At 36.7% G+C, this 27,083-nt stretch overlaps 2 protein-coding genes across 4 annotated transcripts; both read left to right on the forward strand.

Moving 5' to 3' along the window:
• Positions 1-2,761: 2,761 nt before the first annotated feature.
• Positions 2,762-3,975, forward strand: LOC109150829. Its single transcript, XM_019298806.1, has 3 exons — positions 2,762-2,861; positions 2,981-3,139; positions 3,203-3,975. The coding sequence occupies exons 1-3, from the start codon at positions 2,762-2,764 to the stop codon at positions 3,973-3,975; spliced, it is 1,032 nt and encodes a 343-aa protein (XP_019154351.1).
• A 14,795-nt stretch (positions 3,976-18,770) lies between these two features.
• On the forward strand, positions 18,771-20,424 carry LOC109150698 (transcription factor MYC2-like). 3 transcript variants are annotated; one of them, XM_019298673.1, is made up of 2 exons: positions 18,771-19,592; positions 19,635-20,424. In XM_019298673.1, the coding sequence occupies exons 1-2, from the start codon at positions 18,893-18,895 to the stop codon at positions 20,318-20,320; spliced, it is 1,386 nt and encodes a 461-aa protein (XP_019154218.1). In that variant the 5' UTR covers positions 18,771-18,892; the 3' UTR covers positions 20,321-20,424. The 3 variants fall into 3 exon arrangements, with proteins under 3 accessions (XP_019154218.1, XP_019154216.1, XP_019154215.1); XM_019298671.1 differs by having other exon boundaries at positions 18,771-19,588; positions 19,631-20,424; XM_019298670.1 differs by having other exon boundaries at positions 18,771-20,424.
• Positions 20,425-27,083: the final 6,659 nt, after the last annotated feature.

Below are 27,083 nucleotides of genomic sequence, written 5' to 3' on the forward strand. Positions count from 1 at the left end.
AGTAGTTAGACAGCCTGTGCACCTGGGTTCTCCAGCCCAGGTGTGGCATAGCACCCCGTACACTTATGTTACGCTTTGGGATTTAATGAGATGTTACCTTTATTATTAAGTTTTAAATGTCTTGAAAATCTGGGGTGTTACAAGGATAGACCTACTTATCTCTGCTGTTACTTCAACAATTACCAAACAATTTCCATCATGCAATTAACTACTCAACTATGCAAAACAAGGGAAAATCAAATTAACAAAGACAAAATCCATTTACTCTAGCTTCCAGTGGCTCAATTAAATTGCAGCACTGCTGCAACAATTCCAGAATTTCCAGCTGCACCAATTCTGTTCCGATCAGACCATCTCCAAGGGGGCGCTATTTCACCAAAACACAAAAAAAAAAAAAAAAAAAAAAAAAAAAAATGGCGCAATTCAGCTCCAACGGAGCGCTATTTCACCAAATTTTTTGCGCACTGTGAACAGTGCTGCGCCAAATCGCTATAATTTTATTTTTTTTCATTTTGACCCCTCTTTTTTGTTTAATTCCTTTTGTGTTTTGTTTTTTATTTTAATATATTTGTATATTTTGTTAAATTGTTAACTATAAATTTTATATTATTTAAAATGAATTATATCATTTGAAAGATCTCATCAAGACGATTAAAATAAGTCTAATATTGAACATAGATTAATTAAAAATGAAAACACATAAAGCTTAATTATAACAAAATTAAAGGAAATTACATACTTAATTTAAAGCTAACACATAAAACTTAATTAAAACTACTTTAAACATACTTAATTTAAAACAAACACATAAAACTTAATTAAAACTACTTTAAACATACTTAATTCAATAATCTCCTAGGCCAGCATCATTTCCTCCCAAATGATTAAAATATTGAGTAAACCGACTGCTTGATTCTTCTCCTCCAAGTGGTTGACGAGCTCTCTTTGCATGAATTTGTAATTGTGTATTTTTAAGCCAATCACGCCTTATTGGATCTGTGATGGAATCAACATCTATGCTCATGATTCTGTTATCTTCCTGTTGTTCCGCCAACTGTAGTTGCTTTGCTTCATTTTGAAATTTTATCGTTTCATTTTGAGCTTTTATCATTTGAAGCTCATAATTTTTTTGGAGTTGAGTTTGACTTTGTTCGAACATTTGGGCGATCTTTTCATTATGTTCTGTGACTTTGGCAAAATAATCATGACATTCTTCAAATGCTTGCTTCTTCTTTTTTTCCTTGTTACACCCGGTAGGACGTTCATTGTTCAAGCCCTGACTTTCGAAATCATCGTCTAAGTTAAGGCAAAACGATGATGAACCTATTGACTTATCGTCTTGTGACTCTGCACCTTCAATGTCAGAACTTCGCTTTCGACTTGCAACACTTGGTTCTCTACCCGAAGGACTTTGAAATTTCTCCAAGTCTTTAACAATAGGCCATACATGATCAAATTTAAAACCATTTTTAAATTTGACATCTTGTTCCATTAGTGCTTTTGCCCTATTAATCTGTTATAAAACACAATTAAAGTAAGTAAATAACACAAACGTTCAAAGTATTCACAATTTATATATAAACACAAAATACTCACAATGTCTTTTTCTGAAGCTCCACTCGGATTCAAGTTCTCAACCTGTACAATACATCCTCTGAATTTGGCGACAGCTTTCATTATAGTTTGCATCCGGGACGTAATTGACCTCAATGATCGAGTGTTTCCAACATTTGCTGGTAGCGCTTCATGATAAGCATTCATAATACGAGTCCAAAGTACGTCCCCAGCTTGATGATGACCCGTAGCTTTATCTTGGCAAATATTAACATACACATGACAAAGGAGTTTATCTTCTTCAATAGAGTATGAACTAGTTCGAAATGTGGGTGCCTTGGACATTTTTTAAAAGAGGATGGAGAGAAATATAGAATAGAGAATTCAAAGAGCCAAGAGTTATATGAATAGAGAATTCAAAGAGTTGTGGTTTCTGATTTGGTGGTGTACTATTATATAGAGTGAAAGCAAAAATCAATTAATGGTTAAGATGGTTGTGATTTAATCCTACGATTGAATGCAATTGCTTTTGGGATTTGGGAAAGATATCATGTCAGGTCTTGGATTGTGTGTTGGAAGTATATGAATACCAATTAAGGGTTAAGATGGTTGTGATATAATCCTACAGTTGAAAACAATTGCTTTTGGGATTTGGGAAAGATATCATGTCAGATCTTGGATTGTGTGTTGGAAGTATATGAATACCAATTAAGGGCTAAGATGGTTGTGATATAATCCTACGGTTGAAAACAATTGCTTTTGGGATTTGGGAAAGATATCATGTCAGATCTTGGATTGTGTGTTGGAAGTATATGAATACCAATTAAGGGCTAAGATGGTTGTGATATAATCCTACGGTTGAAAACAATTGCTTTTGGGATTTGGGAAAGATATCATGTCAGATCTTGGATTGTGTGTTGGAAGTATATGAATACCAATTAATGGCTAAGATGGTTGTGATATAATCCTACGGTTGAAAGCAATTGCTTTTGGGATTTGGGAAAGATATCATATCAGATATATAAATACATGGCATGCACACTTATCTTTCACCATAGCAATCCTGAGATATGAATCCTCACACCCCTTTTCATCCTCACCCCAACACCCATCTTCATCCTCGCAAGAGGATGACGATGATCTCATTGCTACAATACAATCACAACAACAAGCACTACTAAGTACGTATGCTAACAACAATGCTGCCATGGCTTACTGTTTGGAGATTATGTCTACTCAAGCCATAAACCCAAGTCATGGCGGTTCAATTTTCGGGCATAGAGTGATTCACCGTGACCGTGAAGATGGTGATCGAAGATTACATGCTGATTATTTTTCAGAAAATCCAAAAATAATGAGGCAATATTTCGTAGACGATTTTGAATGAGTCAAAATTTGTTCTTACGAATTGCCAATGTTGTTGCAGAGCACGACAATTACTTTGTGCAACAGAGAGATACAATCGGTAGACTAGGCTTGTCTACTTTACAAAAAGTAACAGCAGCATTTCGAATTTTGGCTTATGGAGTAGCAGCAGATGCAACCGATGAATACATCCAAATTGGGGAATCAACAGCAATTGAAAGTTTGAAGAGATTTTGTAGAGCGGTCGTAGATGTCTTTGGATAACGCTATCTAAGAGTGCCAGATGCTAATGATGTTGCAAGGTTTCTTGAAATTGGTGAGAGGCGTGGCTTTCCAGGGATGCTTGGGAGTTTAGACTGCATGCACTGGACTTGGAAAAACTGTCCAACAGCTTGGGCCGGACAATACGCTGGGCGTAGTCGAGAACCAACTATTGTTCTCGAGGCCGTAGCTGATTATGATTTGTGGATTTGGCATGCACATTTTGGTTTGCCGGGGTCGAATAATGATATTAATGTGTTGGAGGCATCACATTTGTTTGCAAACATTGCAAATGGTACGGCACCTCCTGCTCATTATGTTATTCAAGGGAAAGTGTACGATACAGGATATTATTTAGCTGATGGGATATATCCGAAATGGTCAACCCTGGTACCAACTATTCATCAGCCCCTAGGACCAAAGAAAAAGTTATTTGCAATGATGCAAGAAGCATGTAGAAAGGATGTAGAACGTGCATTTGGGGTCCTTCAATCAAGATTTGCAATAGTCAAGGGACCAGTACGTCTTTGGGATAAACATGTATTGCATGATATAATGACATCATGCATCATAATGCATAATATGATAATTGAAGATGAACGTGATGAGCAAGTCGATATACAAAGTTGGAGAGAAGCACCGGCTCCTGAGGTTGATATATGTAGAGATGAAAGAATTATCTTTGAAGAGTTTCTTGCTCGACATAGGCAAATCAAAAATAAAGAAGCGCATTATGCGCTTCGTGATGCATTGATTGAGCATATGTGGGAACATTATGGTAATTCTGATAATTAAATGTAGCGGATGTTCTATGATTTATTATTGTGGAATAAAATAATATTTACATTATAATTATATTGTATCCTTTTTTATTTTTATATATTTACATATTTCGTTAAATATTAAACATAAATTGTATATTATTAAAATAAAATTATATCATTTCAAAGATCTTATCAAGAAGACGATTAAAACAAAACTAATATTAAATATAATTTAATTAAAAATAAAATTACATAAAATATAATTAAAGTCTAATTTATTAAATTACAACTATTAGTTTTGTTAAAAGAATAAAAGTATAAATATAAACTTTATGAGGGGTGTAGGAATAAAATTTGGTGCAGAATTTGGTGTAATGGGTTGGAGATGGAAAAAATTTGGTGTAAGAATATGTTGGGAATATTCCTTTTTGGTGTAAAATTTGGTGCAGAATTTGGTGCAATGGTTGGAGATGGACTCAGCCTGTGATGGTCCGATCATCGGTCGGCCACCTGCGACTTCCTGGTGTTTTAGGTCATTCTGTCTCAATCTATAGATGTCGTTGGTAGCGGAAGCTCATGCTTCGCTTCGCGAATGGAGACTACGGTCTCAGCCGCTGCTTAACAGAATCCAAGAATTCCGGGACTCTCCGAACGACAGTCTAATCAGCGGGGCCAGGTCTCGACGCTTCCCCAACACCGTTGATGGTCTCCGATCGTCCATGCAATGGCTTAGTCGCCGAAAAATCCTCCAACAAGACGCAGACTGATTCGCGACGCTAGACTTCGCAAATGGCTGCCGTCCACCAAACTGACGGTGGCGATCGCTTTGATGGGGCCTGGCGACGATTCTAAAGGGTCGGGGATGATCATCGCCGGCCTGTAGCCTCTTAATCGCTGAGTTAGAAAGCGTGAAACCTTTGCGTCAAAGAGGCGAGGAAGATGATCGGAAGAGTTTGCAACGTTTTATACTCTGATCTAGGTTTAGATCTTGATGTTTATGATGCGACTGGACAATGTCTGTATAATAATAATAATAATAATAATAATAATAATAATAATAATAATAATAATAATAATAATAATAATAATAATAATAATAATAATAATAAATAATAATAATAATAATAATAATAATAATAATAATAATAATAATAATAATAATAATAATAATAATAAAATAATAATAATAATAATAATAATAATAATAATAATAATAATAATAATAATAAAAAAAAAAAAAATAATAATAATAATAATAATAATAATAATAATAAATAATAATAATAATAATAATAATAATAATAATAATAATAATAATAATAATAATAATAATAATAATAATAATAATAATAATAATAATAATAATAATAATAATAATAATAAAATAATAATAATAATAATAATAATAATAATAATAATAATAATAATAATAATAATAATAATAATAATAATAATAATAATAATAATAATAATAATAATAATAATAATAATAATAATAACAATAATAATAAGAATAAGAATAACAATAGTAATAACAATAGTAATAGCAATAGTAATAGCAATAGTAATAGCAATAGTAATAGCAATAGTAATAGCAATAGTAATAGGAATAGTAATAGGAATAGTAATAGGAATAGTAATAGGAATAGTAATAGGAATAGTAATAGGAATAGTAATAGGAATAGTAATAGCAATAGTAATAGCACTAGTAATAGCAGTAGTACTAGCAGTAGTAGTAGCAGTAGTAGTAGCAGTAGTAGTAGCAGTAGTAGTAGCAGTAGTAGTAGCAGTAGTAGTAGCAGTAGTAGTAGCAGTAGCAGTAGTAGTAGTAGTAGCAGTAGTAGTAGCAGTAGCAGTAGCAGTAATAGTAATAGTAATAGTAATAGTAATAGTAATAGTAATAGTAATAGTAATAGTAATAGTAATAGTAATAGTAATAGTAATAGTAATAGTAATAGTAATAGTAATAGTAATAGTAATAGTAATAGTAATAGTAATAGTAATAGTAATAGTAATAGTAATAGTAATAGTAATAGTAATAGTAATAGTAATAGTAAAAATAGTAATAGTAATAGTAATAGTAATAGTAATAGTAATAGTAATAGTAATAGTAATAGTAATAGTAATAGTAATAGTAATAGTAATAGTAATAGTAATAGTAATAGTAATAGTAATAGTAATAGTAATAGTAATAGTAATAGTAATAGTAATAGTAATAGTAATAGTAATAGTAATAGTAATAGTAATAGTAATAGTAATAGTAATAGTAATAGTAATAGTAATAGTAATAGTAATAGTAATAGTAATAGTAATAGTAATAGTAATAGTAATAGTAATAGTAATAGTAATAGTAATAGTAATAAGTAATAGTAATAGTAATATAGTAATAGTAATAAAAGTAATAGTAATAATAGTAATAGTAAATAATAGTAATAGTATAGTAATAGTAATAGTAATAGTAATAGTAATAGTAATAGTAATAGTAATAGTAATAGTAATAGTAATAGTAATAGTAATAGTAATAGTAATAGTAATAGTAATAGTAATAGTAATAGTAATAGTAATAGTAATAGTAATAGTAATAGTAATAGTAATAGTAATAGTAATAGTAATAGTAATAGTAATAGTAATAGTAATAGTAATAGTAATAGTAATAGTAATAGTAAATAAAGTAATAGTAATAGTAATAGTAATAGTAATAGTAATAGTAATAGTAATAGTAATAGTAATAGTAATAGTAATAGTAATAGTAATAGTAATAGTAATAGTAATAGTAATAGTAATAGTAATAGTAATAGTAATAGTAATAGTAATAGTAATAGTAATAGTAATAGTAATAGTAATAGTAATAGTAATAGTAATAGTAATAGTAATAGTAATAGTAATAGTAATAGTAATAGTAATAGTAATAAGTAATAGTAATAGTAATAGTAATAGTAATAATAAAAATAAAATAATAATAATAATAATAATAATAATAATAATAATAATAATAATAATAATAATAATAATAATAATAATAATAATAATAATAACAACGATAATAACAATAACAATAACAATAACAATAACAATAACAATAACAATAATATTAAATATTTTGTACGAGGGTAGTTATGTCTTTTCCACATATATTCTATTTCTATTCCTTAAACCAACTAAACACTGAAATAACATTCCTAAAATCTATTCATTCACCGAACCAAACACTAGAATACAATTTCTATTATATTCTTTACCCATTCCATTCCCTATGGAATAGTATTCCTATTCCTTCAAAATTCACTCCACCAACTAAACATGCAGTTAAGGAAATTATTTATTTTGTACACAGCCAGGATATTGTCAGTGATGAGTCTACTTGGGACAAACACACATTTATTTTCTAATATGAGACAATGAAGAAAAGTGTAAGTGTAAATATATTGCACATTTAAACCTCTGTTTTATTGGCTTAGATTAGTTATCAAAGTAGTCCTGGATTAGTCACGACGTCTGGAGCAGTTGACTGGATCAGCGCACGGAAGTTTTCCAGGAGATATCAAGCTTATTCAAAAATACTTATTCAAGACCCTATAAATAGGGAGATCTACATCTAATGGAGCAGCCGAATTCTAGGAATGGAAGAGTGCATGTTTTGAGGATCAAAACAGCTTTTACAGCCTATATAATGCTACCTTAATTAGCATTCAAATCGAGCACTCTTACACAATGTCTTAGGCTGAAAGTCTTGGTGCATCTATACCAAAGATAATCTGTATTGTTGTGTGTGAAGAAGATCTTGCAATCAGATCATGAAGAAATGAAGAACGCCTGCACATCGGATCCACTGGAGTAGGTTCTGGAGTAGTTATAGGTTATACTTTAGAGTGTAATTAACTATCCTCTTGTACTCCGTTTTTCATCATAGTGGATTTGGGTTGATGTGAGTGGCCCCGCAGACGTAGGAGTGAGGCTCCGAACTGCGTGAACATATCCTGGTGCATGCTTTCTTTTACTGCTATTTATTTCATGTTCTTTATTATATCTGGAATATGTTGTCTTCTAGTCCAGCTTTATAATTGAAATTAAAGGTTTTAAAGGTTATATCTTGGATTCAAGACTCACGTGCTTTTTCAATTGGTATCAGAGCACGGGGACTTAAATTACTAGTCTAACCGATCTGGCTATCACGTGTTTTTTGAACTCAAGATCTCAGCATCTGTCTCTTTTTTTGTTTATCTGGTTTACTTGTTGCTTACTGTGCATTGAGTCTTACAGAATGGAACGACATCGAGCACCTCCTGAGCTAACAGGTGACAACTATGCATACTGGAAGGCCCGCACCAAAATGCATCTACGAGCTCAAGGGGAGAGGGTCTGGAGGGCTGTTCTCACTGGTTGGTCTCATCCCACCAAAGATGGAGACAATACAGGAGATCCTCCAGTCCTCAAACCAGAAGCGGAATGGACAGAGACTGAGATGACTACCGCAAGCTTCAACCATAAAGCGTTAGATACTATATTTTCTTTAATGAATGAAAGTCAGTTTACCATTGTTGCAGGTTGTGATTCGGCCAAAGACGCTTGGGATGCCCTAGAAACTACCTATGAAGGAACTGCATCAGTTAAACAATCCAAACTCCAAATGGTTCAAACTGACTTTGAAGATCTAAAGATGAAAGATGATGAAACCATAGTGGATTTTCATGCTCGGGTACAAGAACTAGCCAATAGGGCAAGCATTCTAGGCGAACCAATCACTCAAGAACGACTCGTCAAAAAGATTCTTCGCTCACTCCCTCCAAAGTTTCGAATGAAAGTTACAGCCATTCAGGAGCACGATGGATGGGAAAAGAAAACGGTACAACAATTTATGGGAAGCCTACAAACTTATGAGATGGAAATCTTAGGCGGACCTGAAACAAAAGGAAAAACTGTAGCATTCACTGTAGAAGACGCTGGAGCTGTTTCTGATCCAGATGAGGTAAGTGATGATCCAGTAGTCTTTTTAACTAACGGTTTTTCTAAATTGTTGCAACAGGTAAAACAAAGACAAACTGGGAAGCTTGGCAAGTTTCAAGGCCAAAAAGGATCAGGATCAAGTGCAAATCGAAACAGTCAAAGATCAAACTCATCCAGCCAACGACCAGGTGCTTCTCGGAACTCTCAATCTAAAGACAAAACCGGAGGCAAAGGGATCAAGTGTTATGAATGTGAAGGGTATGGCCATGTGCAGGCTGAATGTCCAACCTATTTGAGAAGGAAGAAGTCAATGAAAGTTGCCCTTACCTGGAGTGATGATGATGAACCAGAAACTGATCCAGGTTCTGATCCAGATGAGATCTCCGAAAACTTTGTTGCCTTTACAGCTCTTACAACTACCGTATCTGCTTCTACAACTGGCAAAGAATCAGAAATTGAAGAGTATGTGTCATCAGAAGACCAAGACTTACCTGCACCTTCATTTGAAGTAGAATATAAAAAATTGTATGCAAAATGGGAAATTCTTGTAAAAGTCAATAGGTCTCTGTCTAGTCAGGTTAGCATTCTAGAAAATGCCAAAAAAGTGTATCTATCTAAAATATCTGACAGGGACAGCATCATTGAAGACAGTCACAAGAAAGAAGAAAATCTCAAACATGAGCTAGAAGATCTCAAAAAGGAACTGGAGCAACTCAAACGCAAGATAAAAATGATGGACAACACATCCACCTTAGACCAAATTTTAGATTCTGGTCGAAAGACGTCTACAAAATATGGGTTAGGCTACTCTGGAGGAAAGGACAAAGCCACTACAATTTTCGTCAAAGCCTCAGGCTCTGACTCAGTCTCTGGAGCAGTTCAAGATCGTCCAGAAACTAGTACAGCTCGGCGTCAAATTAACTTTGCTCCAAGGAAAACATCAATCAAGGTTAGAGTGTATAATCCTATATGTCATTACTGCAGGGTACGCGGACATACAAAACCGGAGTGCTTCTACTTCTACAAAGACCAACGTTGTGAGAAATTCACAAACAAATCTATCACCCCGTTTGTCAAGCAAATTTGGGTGAAGAAAAGTGACTTTGTATATCATGTCTCTTTCCACTCTACGAGTACTAACAGAAAAGAGAGATGGTACTTTGACAGTGGATGCTCACGGCATATGACGGGTGATGCTAAATACCTAAACAACATAAAGGGAAGTACAGGAGAAGTAACTTTTGGCGACGGTGTTAAGGGAAAGATCACTGGAATTGGCACTCTAAATGTCACAGGTCTACCCAAACTCCAACAAGTTCTATTGTTGGAAGGTCTGCATGCAAATCTAATTAGTATCAGCCAATTATGTGATCAAGAGTGGAAAGTCTGCTTTACAAAAGACAGCTGCAACGTTACAGACTACAAAAAGAACTGTGTCATGGAAGGTAAACGCTCTTCTGATAATTGTTATATACTTACTAACGATTCTTATTGTTATAGGTCCAGCATAAAAGAATCAAAACTGTGGCATCAAAAGTTAGGTCACTTGAATTATCGCTCTCTTGAAAAACTGATAAAGATTGAGGGTGTTCGGGGTCTACCGAGTATCAAGGTAGAAAAAGCTGGAGTATGCAGCGCCTGTCAAGCTGGAAAACAAACTAGAGCAGCGCATACCACTCAAAATATGATCAATACCACACACTGCCTGGAACTCATTCACATGGACCTCATTGGACCTACCAGAACAGAAATCATTGGAGGTAAAAGGTACATTTTAGTTTGTGTTGACGATTTTTCTAGGTTTTCGTGGGTCAGTTTTCTCAGGGAAAAGTCAGAAACTTTCGAAGCCTTCAAAGCCCTGGCCCTAAAACTCCAAAAAGAGAAAAATGAGCCAATCATACGCATTAGAAGTGATCATGGACGTGAATTCGATAATCAAGTTTTTGATGATTGGTGTGCATCAGTCGGTATTTTCCATGAGTATTCAGCACCCAAAACACCACAACAAAATGGTGTGGTTGAAAAAAAGAATCGGACGATTCAAGAGATGGCCCGGGTTCTACTCAATGCAAAAGACTTACCTCAGAGATTTTGGGCTGAAGCAGTAAGTACTGCTTGTCACACGATAAACCGAGTATATCTACGACCCGGAACGCATCATACTCCATATGAAATATGGAAAGGTAAGAAGCCTAATATTAATTACTTTCATATTTTCGGCTCACAGTGTTTTATCTTGAAGGATCGAAACCCAACCGGAAAATTCGAGCCTAAAAGTGATTAATGGTACTTTCTTGGGTATTCAACGAATAGTCGTGCCTACCGTGTCTATAACAAAGTTACAAAATCTATCATGGAATCGGCAAACGTGGTGGTTGATGATCAACCTGAGGAAATAACTGAGGTTATAAGTGTCTCTAACCCAGAAGTTACTCCAGAACCTGCCACAGATAATCCAGAAACCCTTGAAACTACAGCATCAGACTCTACTCAATCTTCTCCGGATACTGCTCCAGAACCTAGTCCAGACCTAGAGGCTGGAGCGCTCGAAGGGGCTATCCGTCTTCACAAAGATCACCCTACTCAGAATATCATAGGAGATCCATCCTCTGGGGTAAGGACTAGAGGGATTAAACGTAATTACCTCGAGCTTGCAGGGTATACGTGTTACACATCAAAGATCGAACCCAAGACGGTAAAAGAAGCCCTATTTGATGAACACTGGATTAAAGCCATGCAGGAAGAACTCGGACAACTTGAACGTAACAAGGTACGGAATCTAGTCCCTAAACCTGACGGTGTAAATGTTGTAGGAACAAAGTGGATCTTTCGCAACAAGATCGATGCAGCTGGAAACATTGCTTGCAACAAAGCAAGACTAGTTGCACAAGGCTACTCTCAAATTGAAGGTATCGATTATGAAGAGACATTTGCACCAATAGCACGACTAGAGTCTATTCGCCTTCTTCTATGTATAGCGTGTGCTCTAGGAATAAAATTGTACCAGATGGATGTCAAAACGGCTTTTCTGAACGGATATCTGTCCGAAGATATATATATTGCTCAACCTAAAGGGTTTGAAGATCCTCATCATCCTGACTATGTCTACAAACTGGACAAGGCTCTATATGGTCTAAAACAAACTCCGAGGGCCTGGTATGAAAGACTATCCTAGTATCTTCTCCAGCACGGCTACAACCGAGGGGGAGTCGACAAAACCTTATTTATCAAAAGGTCAGGTAAGCATATTACAATTGCTCAGGTTTATGTTGATGATATTATCTTTGGTTCCACTCAAACAGGTGCTACAGATCAGCTGGTTCAAGTCATGCAACAGGAATTCGAAATGAGTATGATTGGCGAACTAACCTATTTTCTAGGACTACAAGTCCAACAAACCAATGAAGGTATTTTTATATCTCAAGAAAAATATGCAAAAGGCCTGCTAACAAAATTTGGACTTGAGTCAGCCAAAGAAGCAAGAACGCCAATATCTACAACTACAAAATTAAGCAAAGATGAATCAGGGAAGCCAATTGATCCTACTTTATATAGGAGCATGATCGGGAGTCTACTGTATCTAACAGCCAGTCGTCCAGAAATTATGCTCAGTGTTGGAATATGTGCCAGGTTTCAAGCAGCTCCTAAAGAATCACATCTTAAAGCCGTAAAAAGGATAATAAAATATGTCAAAGGTACTCTCAATTATGGCATTTGGGTTTCAAATGAAACTAATCTGAATCTTGTAGGATACAGTGATGCCGACTGGGCTGGAAATGCAGATGATCGCAAAAGTACATCTGGTGGTTGTTTCTTTTTGGGAAAGAACTTAGTTGCCTGGCTAAGTAAGAAGCAAAACTCGATATCTCTCAGCACAGCTGAAGCTGAATACATCGCAGCTGGTAGTTACTGTACTCAACTCCTATGGATGAAACAGATTCTTCAAGATTATGGTCTACATCAAGAGTACATGACACTCTATTGTGACAACACTAGTGCGATCAACATCTCCAAAAATCCAGTTCAACATTCCCGAACTAAACATATTGAAATAAGGCATCATTTCATAAGAGAATTGGTAGAAGACAAGGAAATCAATCTGGAGTATATTTCCACAGAGAAAAATCTAGCGGATCTATTTACAAAGCCTCTTGATAACACACGATTTGAGTTACTTCGAGCTGCTCTCGGGGTGTGCAGGTTTTCAATTTAAGTTTGTTTTGTGACTCTAATAACGTTTTTTTTTGTTTGTTTTGTTTTTTTTTTTTTTTTTGTGTTTTTTCCCAGTTTTACTCCAGACAATCCTCCAGATATGATCTCTGCTCCAGTACACTCACCAGACCGGAAAATAAGCCTCTTTGACCGCACTAAACAATCAGAACTTTTTATTAATTCTTTCTCTCACTTAGCTGTTATACACCTCCGCATCTTCCCCAATTTAATCGAATCAAAATCCCTAAAATCACTCCCACCTCCTTTAAAAATCTCTCACCTTCCATAGCTTTTCGAATCCTAGCAAATTTCTTCCACCAAATCGATTTTGTCTATCTCAAATATGGCAAGCCATTCTGACCTTAATCCATTCCTTTTTTACCTCACGGAAGACGAGCGCCTTGATCTCTATCGTCAAATTCTTCGAGGAACAGCTCCGATTTCGGACATCTCTGCTCATCGGGTTCTTGCAACACTTCTTCGACACTCAGCTTTGATGGAGGAGTTATCTGTGAAGGACTCAAAGGAGATCTTCTCTAGAGCATCAGGGATCACGGATGACCCATGGCCACTTGATGAAATTTTGGATGAGGAACTTCTTCAGGGAGAACTTCAGGCTCGGCAACTGCGGGCTCGATCTACAGTTTGATTTCTCTAATCTCTTAGGGAGCAATGTCTTATTGCTTGTTAATTTAGGCATGCATCGCATTTTTATGTTTTAATTCGGTTATTTTGCCCTTATTATCTATGATTGTTGTTTTTATGCCTAAAATCTGCTTTTTGCCTCAATTTATGATATGTTTGTTTTGAGATTGTGTTATTATCTTGTGGAATTAGGGTCCCTCTGCTGGTTTGTCTATTGTGCCTCTGTCTACGATTCCCTTCACAGGTTCCCATCCTCAAAACACGGACAAGGCCACTTCCAAAAAGGCTGAGCGTTCGCTTGATCCAGCCTCAGATCCAGTCACTAATGAATTCGTCCCTGTTCCAGGCTCTGTTCCAGAGCAGGTTAAAGTATCGATTCGGGACATCATCTCTGAACCTGAAGATCCATTCGTTCAAGCAGCCATCATCTCCGACACTATTGCAAATATGCCAAACTCTGCCCGTGCTACAACGGTTGTCCCCATCATCAGAGTGCCCTTTTCAAAGGCCAAAGGGAAAGCCAAGGTTACTGATCCCGATGAAGAAGTTGCTGCTGCAGTTCTTGTGGCTAAGAGAAAGCTTCACATGTCTGATGATGTTGAATTTGTCTCTGAATCTCGTCCTAGCAAGCGTTCTGAACACAGGCCGACGGGTCTTGCTCAGCGTACACGATCAAGAACAGGTGTGTCTACTCCAGCACCTCCACCGGCTTCTGCTCCGGCCTCAGCTCCTGCTCCAAAACCAGCTGCATCAACCAGATCCATGACAGTGAAGGCATCCAAAGGCACGATGTTCAGACCAATCCTGCTCTCACCTACATTGGAAACAGTATGGCAGCAGCATTCCAATAGAGATATCTTGGTTGAGAAAAATTTTAGTATTGAATACCTCATTCGCGTGTGCAATATCATTCCTCTGCTTAGAGCTCAGAATCTTCTCCAAACCATCCAGAATGTGGGAGCTTACTCTGCCTGGCTTATCCCAGAATTCTACGCCAATCTCACGTCTGATTCTCTTCGACCGGCCTCTACACATTATCATCAAGTTTTTCTCCGGGATACTTGGTATGATTTTAGCCCCTCTATTATCAACACTTATTTTCAGCGTGATGCGTGTGATGATCTGTTTGATCCTGCTGGGGACTTTCTTGCATCCCACCTTACACACAATGAGATCAACGTCTGGCCAAAGGATGGCCTGCCTTCGAATGTGCTTACTGCAGTCTATTCGGTTCTCTTTCGCCTAGCTTCTAGCAATTGGATCCCAAATGTTTCTGTGCACACTGTGAATAAGAAGATGGCCTCTCTGTTATACAAGGTTCGACATCAGCTGCCTATTGATCTTGGTCATCTCATCTATCATCACATCATGGGTTTTTCTAAGAAGAAAGAAGCCAAGATTCATCTACCATTTCCATGCCTTATCACGGGTATCTTGCAACAACAAGGGCTTCAACTCTATTCCAATGAAGAGCTCTGTCATGTTACTCACAAGACCTCTATGGACTCTCGCATCTTCCAAAAATCCCACTTTGATGATCGGGCCACTCTCTCCTCAGTTCCACCTGCCCCTGCTCTAACGGATACTCCAGCAACTGGCATGGCCTCTGCGTCGACAGCTTCTGCTGCTGACTCTGCTTCAACTCTGGCTGTTCTCAGACAGCAAGTTACTTTTCTCGCTTCACACATTGCCACGATGAAAGATGCCTCTCTTGCCATTCAATCTTCAATCTCTACTGCCGAGGCTCAGCTGCTTCGGGTGACTCGCCAGATTGCCGCCATTGAAGCTGCTCCTACTGATGATCCTGCTTGTGATGACGAAGACTTGGAGACCTCCTCCTCCTCCACCCAGTCCTGATGTTGCTCTTTGTCCATTAGATTGACAAAAAGGGGGAGTGCACTTAGTAAGGGGGAGTACGTGTTTTTGAGAACTTAGCCATAAGTGCCAGTGAATAATGTGGTGTGCTCTACCTTTTTTTTTTTTTTGTTTGCTTTTAAATGTGTTAAGATGCTGCGTGTTTTTGCCTTGACTATGTGATAAATGTTATGCAGCTATATTATGTGACATATATGTGTTCTGTGTTTTTTTTTTTTTTTTTTGCTTTTAAATTTCTATGTGTTTGTATGCCTTAATTGTGTGTTGAATTCTCTGGCACAATATTGGTTAAGTTTAAAGGAGGGTGTGTGTCTAGCTACTCTTGACTAGTGACTAATCCGATCTCTTTTGTATAGATTATTCATTTGGCAATTCATTTTAAAGCCGATGATATCTTTTAGTAGATTTGTTAACTAATAGCCAAAGGGGGAGATTGTAAGTGTAAATATATTGCACATTTAAACCTCTGTTTTATTGGCTTAGATTAGTTATCAAAGTAGTCCTGGATTAGTCACGACGTCTGGAGCAGTTGACTGGATCAGCGCACGGAAGTTTTCCAGGAGATATCAAGCTTATTCAAAAATACTTATTCAAGACCCTATAAATAGGGAGATCTACATCTAATGGAGCAGCCGAATTCTAGGAATGGAAGAGTGCATGTTTTGAGGATCAAAACAGCTTTTACAACCTATATAATGCTACCTTAATTAGCATTCAAATCGAGCACTCTTACACAATGTCTTAGGCTGAAAGTCTTGGTGCATCTATACCAAAGATAATCTGTATTGTTGTGTGTGAAGAAGATCTTGCAATCAGATCATGAAGAAATGAAGAACGCCTGCACATCGGATCCACTGGAGTAGGTTCTGGAGTAGTTATAGGTTATACTTTAGAGTGTAATTAACTATCCTCTTGTACTCCGTTTTTCATCATAGTGGATTTGGGTTGATGTGAGTGGCCCCGCAGACGTAGGAGTGAGGCTCCGAATTGCGTGAACATATCCTGGTGCATGCTTTCTTTTACTGCTATTTATTTCATGTTCTTTATTATATCTGGAATGTGTTGTCTTCTAGTCCAGCTTTATAATTGAAATTAAAGGTTTTAAAGGTTATATCTTGGATTCAAGACTCACGTGCTTTTTCAAAAAGGCTTAAGGCTATTAGCTAAAACTTTCAAGGCTATTTTATAGAGGACATTACATAAAGTAGTGGGCCTAAATTTTTCCAAATTCTTATGTTTTGATTTCTTGGGTATAACAATGGCCATGTAGAAGAGAGATGGTAGAGGGGAGGAAAAAAAAAAAAAAAAAAAGGAACCTAACACAAAAAAAGTAAAAAATAAATAAAAAATTTTGTTTGTTCACAAGTTGGGACAATAGGCGAGATCGCAATATCTATATTTCTTTATTAGCCAGTGAAAAGACAAAAATTGAGTGCTTATAAGAAAAAAATCTATTCAAAAATTACACTTCACATTTGTTTAAAATCCATCCGCAAGTTCTTGCATCTAAAAAAACCTCGTAAGAGCTAACAATTGGGGATGCTGTGTTTTTAAAACTTATAATAGTATAATATTGTAACTTCAAACGTAATTAACATGTGCTCAAATACTGTTGCATCCTGACATATATAATTTGACTTTTTTTAACCAAACCAGACCATTTTCTCTCTCTTCAATTTGTTTTGTTTTATTTTATTTGTATCTTTATGGTGAGTGGTGACACATGGCTTAATGGGTATAGACAAATCAAGGTTACGTTCTGTACCTTCCCAGCTTAATAACACACTCATTCACAAACTATATTTTACTGCAATACACTAGTTAACCTTACTTAACAGTGTATATAATTAAGGGTGAACCCTAAGTGTGTTGATCGAACAGTTAGTATTAGCATTATGGAAATATATGGATATATGGAGGACATGAATAAAGATCAGAGGGTCTCACTCGTCTAAAAAATGTGTGGTGGTATAAAAAATAAAGTGGTGCGGGCCTTCGCTAGTAGCAATAACTTTTGACGTAGTGATAAGCTTTTGATCCTAACAAATGTTATTAAAGACGAGTCACGGTTTCAAGTCAAATAATATTGCGCCTTTTAGCCTAATGATAAACGTTTGATCTTAGGGGTCGTTTGGTTCACGGAATGTCAGATTACCTTAGGAATGTTAGATTGCTGGGAATGTTAGATTACTGGGAATGTTAGATTCCTGTGTTTGGTTAAAATTAGGGTATGTAATATAATCATGTTTGGTTCAGGGTTATCTTTATTCACACACTATAATATTCTTAACATATTTTCATATATTTTAATAAATTTAAAAATTAAAATAAATAAATAAGATAACGGTATCATATATAATTACATGATTTTAAAATATTAACTAAAATATTGAACTTGAGAAACAAAATTATTTTATATGCTAACCCCTAACATAATAAAAATAAAAAATATATAATTACAAAAATAATTATATGTGTGTGTGTGAGAGAGAGAGAGATAAACTAACATAACCAATTATATCTTACATAACCTTAGAAATTGAAAGGAATCACATTCCCTTCAAAATCCTATGTGGAGGGAATGTGACATTCCTGGGGAATGTTAGATTCCCTGAGATAATGTGAACCAAACATAGTAATTTGAGCTTTGAAATGTCATATTTCCTTGGTTATGTTATATAACCTGAACCAAACGCCCCCTTAGTGGTAAGGGCATGCTTGATCCTAACATCATAGTCGGCACGCTTGATCCTAACATCATAGCTGATCGGTTTAAACTATTTTCGTTAAGAGTCGAATTTGTTAGCTGTCTTATCAACCTGGTAGGACTGGGCCATGATTAAATAAAGTTTTTGTTGTGTGATAAAGCTGTCCTGCTCTGAGTGGATGAGGTCCCAGAGTGCAGCGCAATGAGCAGTGACCAGTTTGGCAATAGAGAGCAGCATAGTACTTTATGGTAAATAGTATTCTACTCACAAATTTTAAATGTAGACAATTTTTTCTAAATTTATAAAATAAAAATGTTCTATTTATACTTGTCACATAAAAAATATAATTGATGGAATAAAATTTGAGAGTCCTATATCAGAAGTCGTACTTTATTATTATTATTATTATTATTATTTTGCAAAAACTGGTACTTTATTATTAAGTAGAGGCCGCTCCTAAGTCCTTAGCTTCTTCCATTTGCAATTCATCATCTATCTTCTTCTCCATTTTCTTCTTCTTGTTGTTTTGCCCCAGCCTACACAAACCTAACTAATCAAGAATTGATGGATGAACTAATTGTGACCTCGTCTTCATCGTCCTCCATAACTGCGTCTCTTTCTCAACCCAATCACTCAACCCTTCAACAGAGGCTTCAATTCATCCTCAAAACCCAGACCGACAGCTGGGCTTACGCTATTTTCTGGCAGACCTCAAATGACGACGATGGCCGCCTCTTCTTGGCCTGGGGGGACGGCTTTTTCCAGGGGACAAAAGCCGGCAGAGGCGGCGGCGTCCCCGTCGTCGTACAAACCTCTCACTCTACCCAGCAGTCGGAGAGGAAGAAAGTGATCAGTGGAATCCAAGCCCTGATCGGCAGCACCCAGAACTCGGAGAACGGCGACCTCATCACCGATGCGGAGTGGTTCTACGTGATGTCCCTCGCGCGGTCTTTCTCCGCCGGCGATGGGGTTCCGGGAAAGGCATTTAGTATGGGTTCTTTGGTTTGGTTGAGTGGGGCCCATCGCCTCCAGATGTATAACTGTGAGAGGGCTAAAGAGGCTCAGATCCACGGTATTCAGACGCTGGTCTGCATCCCAACCGGCGCCGGAGTTGTTGAACTGGGCTCCCTCGAGATCATTAAAGAAAACTGGAGCTTAGTCCAACAGGTCAAGTCTTTGTTCCAGTTCCCTGAAGAAAGAACCATTTCGTTCGCCGATATTGGCCTCGTTAGCGGCCATGAACTGCTGCAACAAGGACGATCCGCCGGAGCTGACGATCTCAAAGTGCTGCAAAGCCGCGCCGCCGGAGATGCTGAGAAGCAAGCGCAAGAAGCATCCGCCGCCGCCGCCGCCGCGAAGAACTCCTACCCGGAATCTGAGCACTCCGACTCCGACTGCCAGTTTCTGAAGGAGCCTCCAATCGTAGACAGACAACAAAACGCGCCGAAGAAGCGTGGGAGAAAACCCGGCGCCGGGCGAGTCACTCCGGTGAACCACGTGGAGGCGGAGCGGCAGCGGAGGGAGAAGCTGAACCACCGGTTCTACGCGCTCCGGTCGGTGGTCCCCAACGTCTCAAGGATGGACAAAGCCTCGTTATTATCGGACGCAGTGTCGTACATAAACGAGCTTAAAGGCAAAGTGGAGGAGCTGGAGTGTCAGCTCCAGCTGAGAGAATCGAAGAAAGTGAAAGTGGAGGCGGTGGGCGACAACCAGAGCACGTCGTCGGCGGCGTCCTCCGTCGCGTCGCCGGTGGACGTGGAGGTGAAGATAGTGGGTCCCGATGCGATGATAAGAGTACAATCGGAAAATGCAAACTACCCGAGCGCAAAGCTGATGAATGGGCTCAGAGAACTGGAGCTTGCAGTTCACCATGCCAGCATATCTAGCGTCAACGACATCATGCTTCAGGACATCGTGGTTAAGGTTCCGGAAGGATTAAGATCTGAAGATGGATTAAGAGCTGCTCTTCTTAGAAGATTAGATCAGCTTTAATTAATTAATTAATTACCACTCATAAACATCACATGTATCGTGTATGTATATATTCCATGCTACTTCTTCCTAATAATAAATAATTGTGTGTTTCCTCGTTTGCACATCAAGACTAGAAAAATATGATCAGTACCCCAATTGCCCGGTTCGCGATTTGCTTTCGTTGCTAGCTGGGTGAGTTAATGTATGAATCGGTTACAAAGTAATATCTGTTATATACTTTCTCAATCAAAGTTGCGGTTTGATCTTGTGACCACTCATTTACAATATATTGGTGACAGAGGTGACATCACACTACATAATAGTGGAATGTTCGTATTTTTTACCATCTTTAAGTTAATTAGCTTTGTTTGTATTGTTTCATGGTATTGCATTGTCTGTCTGTAATAATAAGAAATAATGCAATTAAAATGGCCAGCACGAGCTTAGCTCACTGGTTAGTAAGTCGTATTTGGGAGAAGCTATTAAAAGTTTGAATCTCAGCATCAGGGTGTGAGGATTATGTCTAAAGTCGGCAGATTTAATATTTGGGAAGATTAACAGGGTGTTTGGTTGAAAGGAATTTAAATTCCATTCCCACCTAATTCCAAAGGCCACAAAATTTCATTGTTTGGTTGAAATGAATTGCAATTTTCCCATTTTCATGGAATTAAAATCCCATGTCCCCTGAGATTTTAATTCCTGGGATTTTAGGAAAAAAAAAAAGATAGTGATGAGTCAAAATTACCCCCACCCCCTTTTAACTTAATACTAATGCCTAACAACAATGGACATTTTGGACTTTATACTACTTATTCCCTATCAATTTCTATGTATACCAAACATTGGAATTGAAATTCGCAGTAATTCTATTCCTGTAAATCAAACACTAGAATTTAAAATTTTCACTTTGTTCCCAGTAATTCATCTCCCATGGAATTGCAATTCCTTTCCCACGTAATTCCCCCTCTCCAACCAAACGCCCCTGTAAAAGTTCAAACTGTGAGGATTATGTCCAAAGTAAGCAGATCCAGTATTTGTGAGAAGAGATTAAAAGTTCAAACCTTGACAGCAACAATGTGGGGATTATGTCCAAAGTGAGCAGATCCCTTTCACTGCTGATCCTTTCAAATGTTCTGTCGAGCAGGATGTGGCGTTGAAAACTCAACCTTTTGGGAGGAGAAGAAATGCAATTAAAATGATGGAGTATATATATATTGTATGTATGCATGCATAATGTATGTTGGATTGAGACGGAGGGTTTGGGTATTGATAATTGGATGTGATATGTGTGGATAATAATAATGGAAGGGAAAGGAAAGGAAAAGTATTGGTACGTACTAAAATATCAACTTCTGTTTCCCCCACACCTTCATGTGGTGCATCTGTTGCGCACCCTATCTAGTACCTACTCATTTACTAATACCCCCCCCCCCCCCCCCCCCCCCCCCCCCACAATATATCTATCTTAACTTCTGTCCAATCAAACATATACACAACCATTTTTAGAATTTTCTCCTATATAAATGTGTGTGAGAGACACGCTACTATAAAGGAAAATAATGCTTCTTGTAAAAAAACAACAAATGAAATAATTATATTATCCATTTGGAATATTAATAGTTTAAAAATAAAGAGAAAAACAATGTAACAATTTCATAAATATTTCAGATGTTGGATGTGTAGTACTAGACAAAACTTAAAAACATATCAAATGATATATAATAGTGCACTCAAAATCTATAAAAGTATACTCAAGTCGATTATATTGTAACATATCAGCAAATATAGGGTAAAGTTTTGTTCTCTAAACTTTGTAATAATATAATTACGAAAATATCATCACATTTTATTTTTCTTTTTCCCTTGTTTTCAAGCCTGGGATGATTCTAAATAAATGAATCTACTAAAATTTTTAGTATTTGTCTGCGTTTCTCACATAAAATTTTATTCTCATAAAAATTAGGCAGATGTGATTAGATTTTGTTTTTTGTTTTTTTGTTTTTTTTTTTTATTTTTATACCGAAAAATAACAATAACATTATCTAGATAATAATTTACTTATAATTTATTTTTGAATTACGAGCAGGGTAATAATCACCGCAAAACAATGAGGACGAGGATATATAAATATATATACATCACCAAATTAAAAGACGACAAACAGGCATATATCCATCGTGGCATGAATAAAATGTGTCTTGACTATTATGGCTAAGACCTTCCGTGCCTTTAAAGTCTTTGCAACATTAAACATAAACGCACATACATATATCGTTTTATATTTTATTGATTTTGTAGATACAACATGTGCTTTGAATTGGTCCTACATATATATTCCATTCCATTTTATTATAATATATATAATTTCTCCCATATTCAAAATGCTTTTGCTCGCTCGCATGCTTCCTTCTAGATTCTCAATCTTATTTCCCTCGAAGTGACACCATTTAACCAAAACTTTTTCCTATCTGATCTTTCACGAGACACGCACCCAAGCACATGCATGTTAATTATATTGACATCTAATGGTACGATTGAAATATAAAAATAACACATCAATAGCTGATTCTATTAATCAATAGTTCATAGTTGATTTTGTTTTCGGTTTTGATTAGCAGGTAGTATGTATTAGCAATTTGTAGGAAAATGTTTGATAAATAATTGTTTATTGCCATCAAACAACTTATAAAATTAAATAACTTTAAGGAATAAGGTTCAAATTGATCACTGAACGTAAGCTGAAAATGCAATTAGGCCACTGAACGAAAAATAAAATACAAATAGGCCAGTGAACATTCCAAAAAATGTGCAATTTCACCTGATAGCAGGTTACCCTCAATTTTAGCAGGTTACCTACTTACGTGGCAGCTGAGTTGGCATTTTTAATAAATTTTAAATAATTTTTAATAAATTTTAATAATAATTTTTTATTAAAAAAATAAAAACGACTGTATTTTGTTTTTTATTTAATTTTTTTCAATTTTTTAAAAATTTATTATTAAAATTAATTATTAAAATTTATTAAAAATTATTAAAAATGTCAACTCAGCTGCCACGTAAGCAGGTAACCTGCTATCCGGTGAAATTGCATACGCTTGGAGAGTTTAGTGATCTAATTGCACGTTTTTAGAGTGTTCAGTGACCTAATTGCACTTTTTTTTTTCGTTCAGTGGCCTAATTGCATTTTCAGGTTACGTTCAGTGGCCAATTTGAACCTTATTCCTAACTTTAAAAGATATGAATATATTATTTTATTTACTGAATTATCTTTAAATTATTTTTAATTTAAGTATAAATTTTAAAATATATTTATTTTAATAATAATAATTGTTGGTTTCTAGACTTTTGGGAAGTCTACCAGGGGTCCAACACAACCGGGAAAGTTGGTGAATCACCGAAAAATATAATATAAAAAATAAATAGAAACAATAATTTGACACAATAATTTTTATGTAAAAACCGAAAGGAAAAATCACCGACCTTTTTGGGCGGTGCTAAGCCTAAAGATTCACTAGGAGATTTTGTACATGTTGTATTGTGTATGGATGAAGATAGGTGTTGGTTTCTCTAGAATGATGAAGCCTTTTCATGGTGATGACGGAGTCCTTCTCGTGATGATAAAACAAGCTCCCCCTACTTTTGATCCTTGCTTTAGCTTTTATAGATCAAATGGGTAGTGGGTATTTTAGGGCAGTAAGTAGGGTGTTTATGGGTAGTAAATGGGGTGATTAGTGGTAATTAATAGCTAATTTATTGGGGAATAAATGAGATGAGAGGTTGTATTTTGTTTAGAAAACGGAAGGGTTAAAATGGATTTTTTATGATGTTTATTATGGTAATGAATTGAAGGATAAAGGGGTAATAATTTGGGTTTTATGGGTAGTTAATAGGGTATTTATTTGGTGGGTTATGGAGTGGTTTAGGGGTTATGGAGGGGTTTTATGGGTAGTTAATAGGACTGGTCAAGCCCGAGATCGGAAGCTAGTCGGTCTTTCCTCTTCGACTCTAAATTGCATTCTCCGTCGAAGCTTTGTTGAACATCGTGTTAGAAATAATTTATTCTTAACGTTGATTCATATAATTAAGGTGTCATGGTCATATGAATCAGTGAGAGACTGTTAGAAATAATTATTTCCTAACAATGATTTATATAATAAAGGTTGTAATTCCATAAGGTACTCATGTTGATGATTAGTGATGTGTAAAGGCGGAATTACTGGGTGAAATTCCTTCCCTTTCATTCTGTTAAAATTTAAGTTTATAAGGGTTAAAAGATGTATAATGGATAAGGTTATGGGTCTCACAATCCTAAAGGGATTTCTATTCCTAAAGGAGGTTACATTCCTAAAGGGATTTCTATTCCTAAAAGTGGCTCCCCATTCCTCTTGAAAGAGGGTTTCTCATCACATCTATAAATACCCAGGAAAACTCTAGGGATCTTAACGGTTTCAAATCTCTAAGTCTTCTAGTCTCCGTATCATCAAGAGGTGAATAAGGTATATGGATCAGAGAGGTGAAGCATTATATTCTTGATTCATTCAATTTAGAGATTACATCTTCAATGGAACCAAGTAAGTCCTATCTTTCCTATTTAATTAAAAGTCTATGATCATGAACATTGTTTAGTTGATTGATTTGATTTACAGCGATCATTGTTAATTGTGCTTCTGCATTTAAGTTATAGCGCATAAAGGATTATTTAACACATCGCCCTTCCAAAAGTGGAAGTGTGCATGCTTCTTCTTTGTCGATTGAGTCCTCGTTGACTGTCGATCTTTCTTTTTTATCAATTCTAGTTTGCATCATAATCGTGAATCGTATTCCGGTCAATTCGACAGCAAGTTGGGATTTTGAAAGAAATCACACCGAGATGTTATTACTAACACAAGATGCTATGGAGGAAAAGGACGCGGATGGACGATAGCTAATGAGAATGCTCCGGGTTCATGAATTTTAAACAGAGAGTAGGATCAACAGTCAGCGCAACTGGTTATGTGGATCCACTCTTCCGTTTTTTCAAGCTTTCTCCTAGAAATTTAATCCGCTTTTGCACACCATGGTCGAGGGAATTTGCTGAGTATTCCGTAGTCGATCGCCAGAGCATTCCATAGCTGGTGAAACTTCTCTAAACAACATTGACGATAGCTTAGTCGACCTCCAAAGGTGATGAGAAATCACTCAACCATCCTGCCCCAATTTTCTCTCGTAACAAAAACATAACAATGTTATCAAGGTTTAGCCAACTAGGCATGGTTCAGCCGAGTCCCTCAGTCTGTAGCATGTCATTAATCGCATGTATTCTTTACGGCTCAGCATGGGAACAGTGGTCTTGTGCTTTGAATTTCTCTCCGTGAAAAAAAAAAAAAAAAAAAAAAAAAGGGCAGGCACAGGAGCTTGATTATAGGTGGAGATCTCTTCTCGTTATATCCTTCTTTCTAAAGGTGCCAGGTGGATGTGCTTAATTTCTCCGGTGTAACGTGTCTCCCTTTTGTCACGTTTGTTTGACATGTCCAAATATGGCAATTGTAGGAGCGGAGAGGATTCATGTAGACCTCGTGGGATTCACCATTCTTCACCATGCATCTTATTGACCATGGGAGCCAAAAAATTGTGACCGTAATAGTGTTCACCGCTAAAGTCAAGGTGGGGGAACCACTTGTTCAGCGTCCATTCGCCCTCATTTTAACTCCGTAGCGGGGGTGGGGGAACCACTTATTTAGTGTCCCTCACCCACTCGCTCGTCACTTTAACTCCGTGGCCAGGGTGGAGAACCACTTATTCAGCGTTCCTCGCCCACTTGCCCGTCACTTTAACTCCGTAGCCGGGGTGGGGGAACCACTTATTCAGCGTCCCTCGCCCACTCGCCCGTCCCTTTAACTCCGTAGCCAGGGTGGGAGAACCACTTATTCAGCGTCCCTCGCCCACTCGCCCGTCACGTTAACTTCGTAGCCAATCATATTTCTATGATTGGCTGCCCAGCCTGTTTGTTCGAGTCCCTCAGTCTGATGGACTGGTCACTCCCTTGCCAACAACTTTTGAGTGCTTTAATTACGAACAACACATCAGTTTATATTCACCCTATTCCATTCGAGTTCCACTATTACAAAATGCTTTTAGGCAGTATCAATGGTTACCTCTTTTACACATCAACATTACAGAAGTGAAATTGGTACACAACATGCAGTCTTCAATGCTTGATTCTCTTCGCAGCAGTGGTAGGAGTCACGGAACAATTTGTATCGATCCACATGGACAGTGCCAATGTTGGTTTCTAGACTTTTGGGAAGCTTACCGGGGGTCCAAAACAACCGGGAAAGTTGGTGAATCACCGGAAAATATAATATAAAAGATAAATAGAAACAATAATTTGACACAATGATTTTTACGTGAAAACTGAAAGATAAAAATCACGGGTCTTTTTGAACGGTGCCAAGCCTAGAAATTTACTATATTGTAGGAGATTTTGTACATGTTGTATTGTGTATGGATGAAGATAGGTGTTGGTTTCTCTAGAATAATGGAGCCTTTTCATGGTGATGATGGAGTCATTCTCGTGATGATAAGACAAGCTCCCTCTACTTTTGATCCTTGCTTTAGCATTTATAGATCAAATGGGTAGTGGGTATTTTAGGGCAGTAAGTAGGGTGTTTATGGGTAGTAAATGGGGTGATTAGTGGTAATTAATAGCTAATTTATTGGGGAATAAATGAGATAGGAGGTTATATTTTGTTTAGGAAATGGAAGGGTTGAAATGTGTTTTTTATGAGGTTTATTATGATAA

Source organism: Ipomoea nil, unplaced genomic scaffold (genome assembly GCF_001879475.1).
Source record: "Ipomoea nil cultivar Tokyo-kokei standard unplaced genomic scaffold, Asagao_1.1 scaffold2280, whole genome shotgun sequence".
Lineage (NCBI taxonomy): Eukaryota > Viridiplantae > Streptophyta > Magnoliopsida > Solanales > Convolvulaceae > Ipomoea > Ipomoea nil.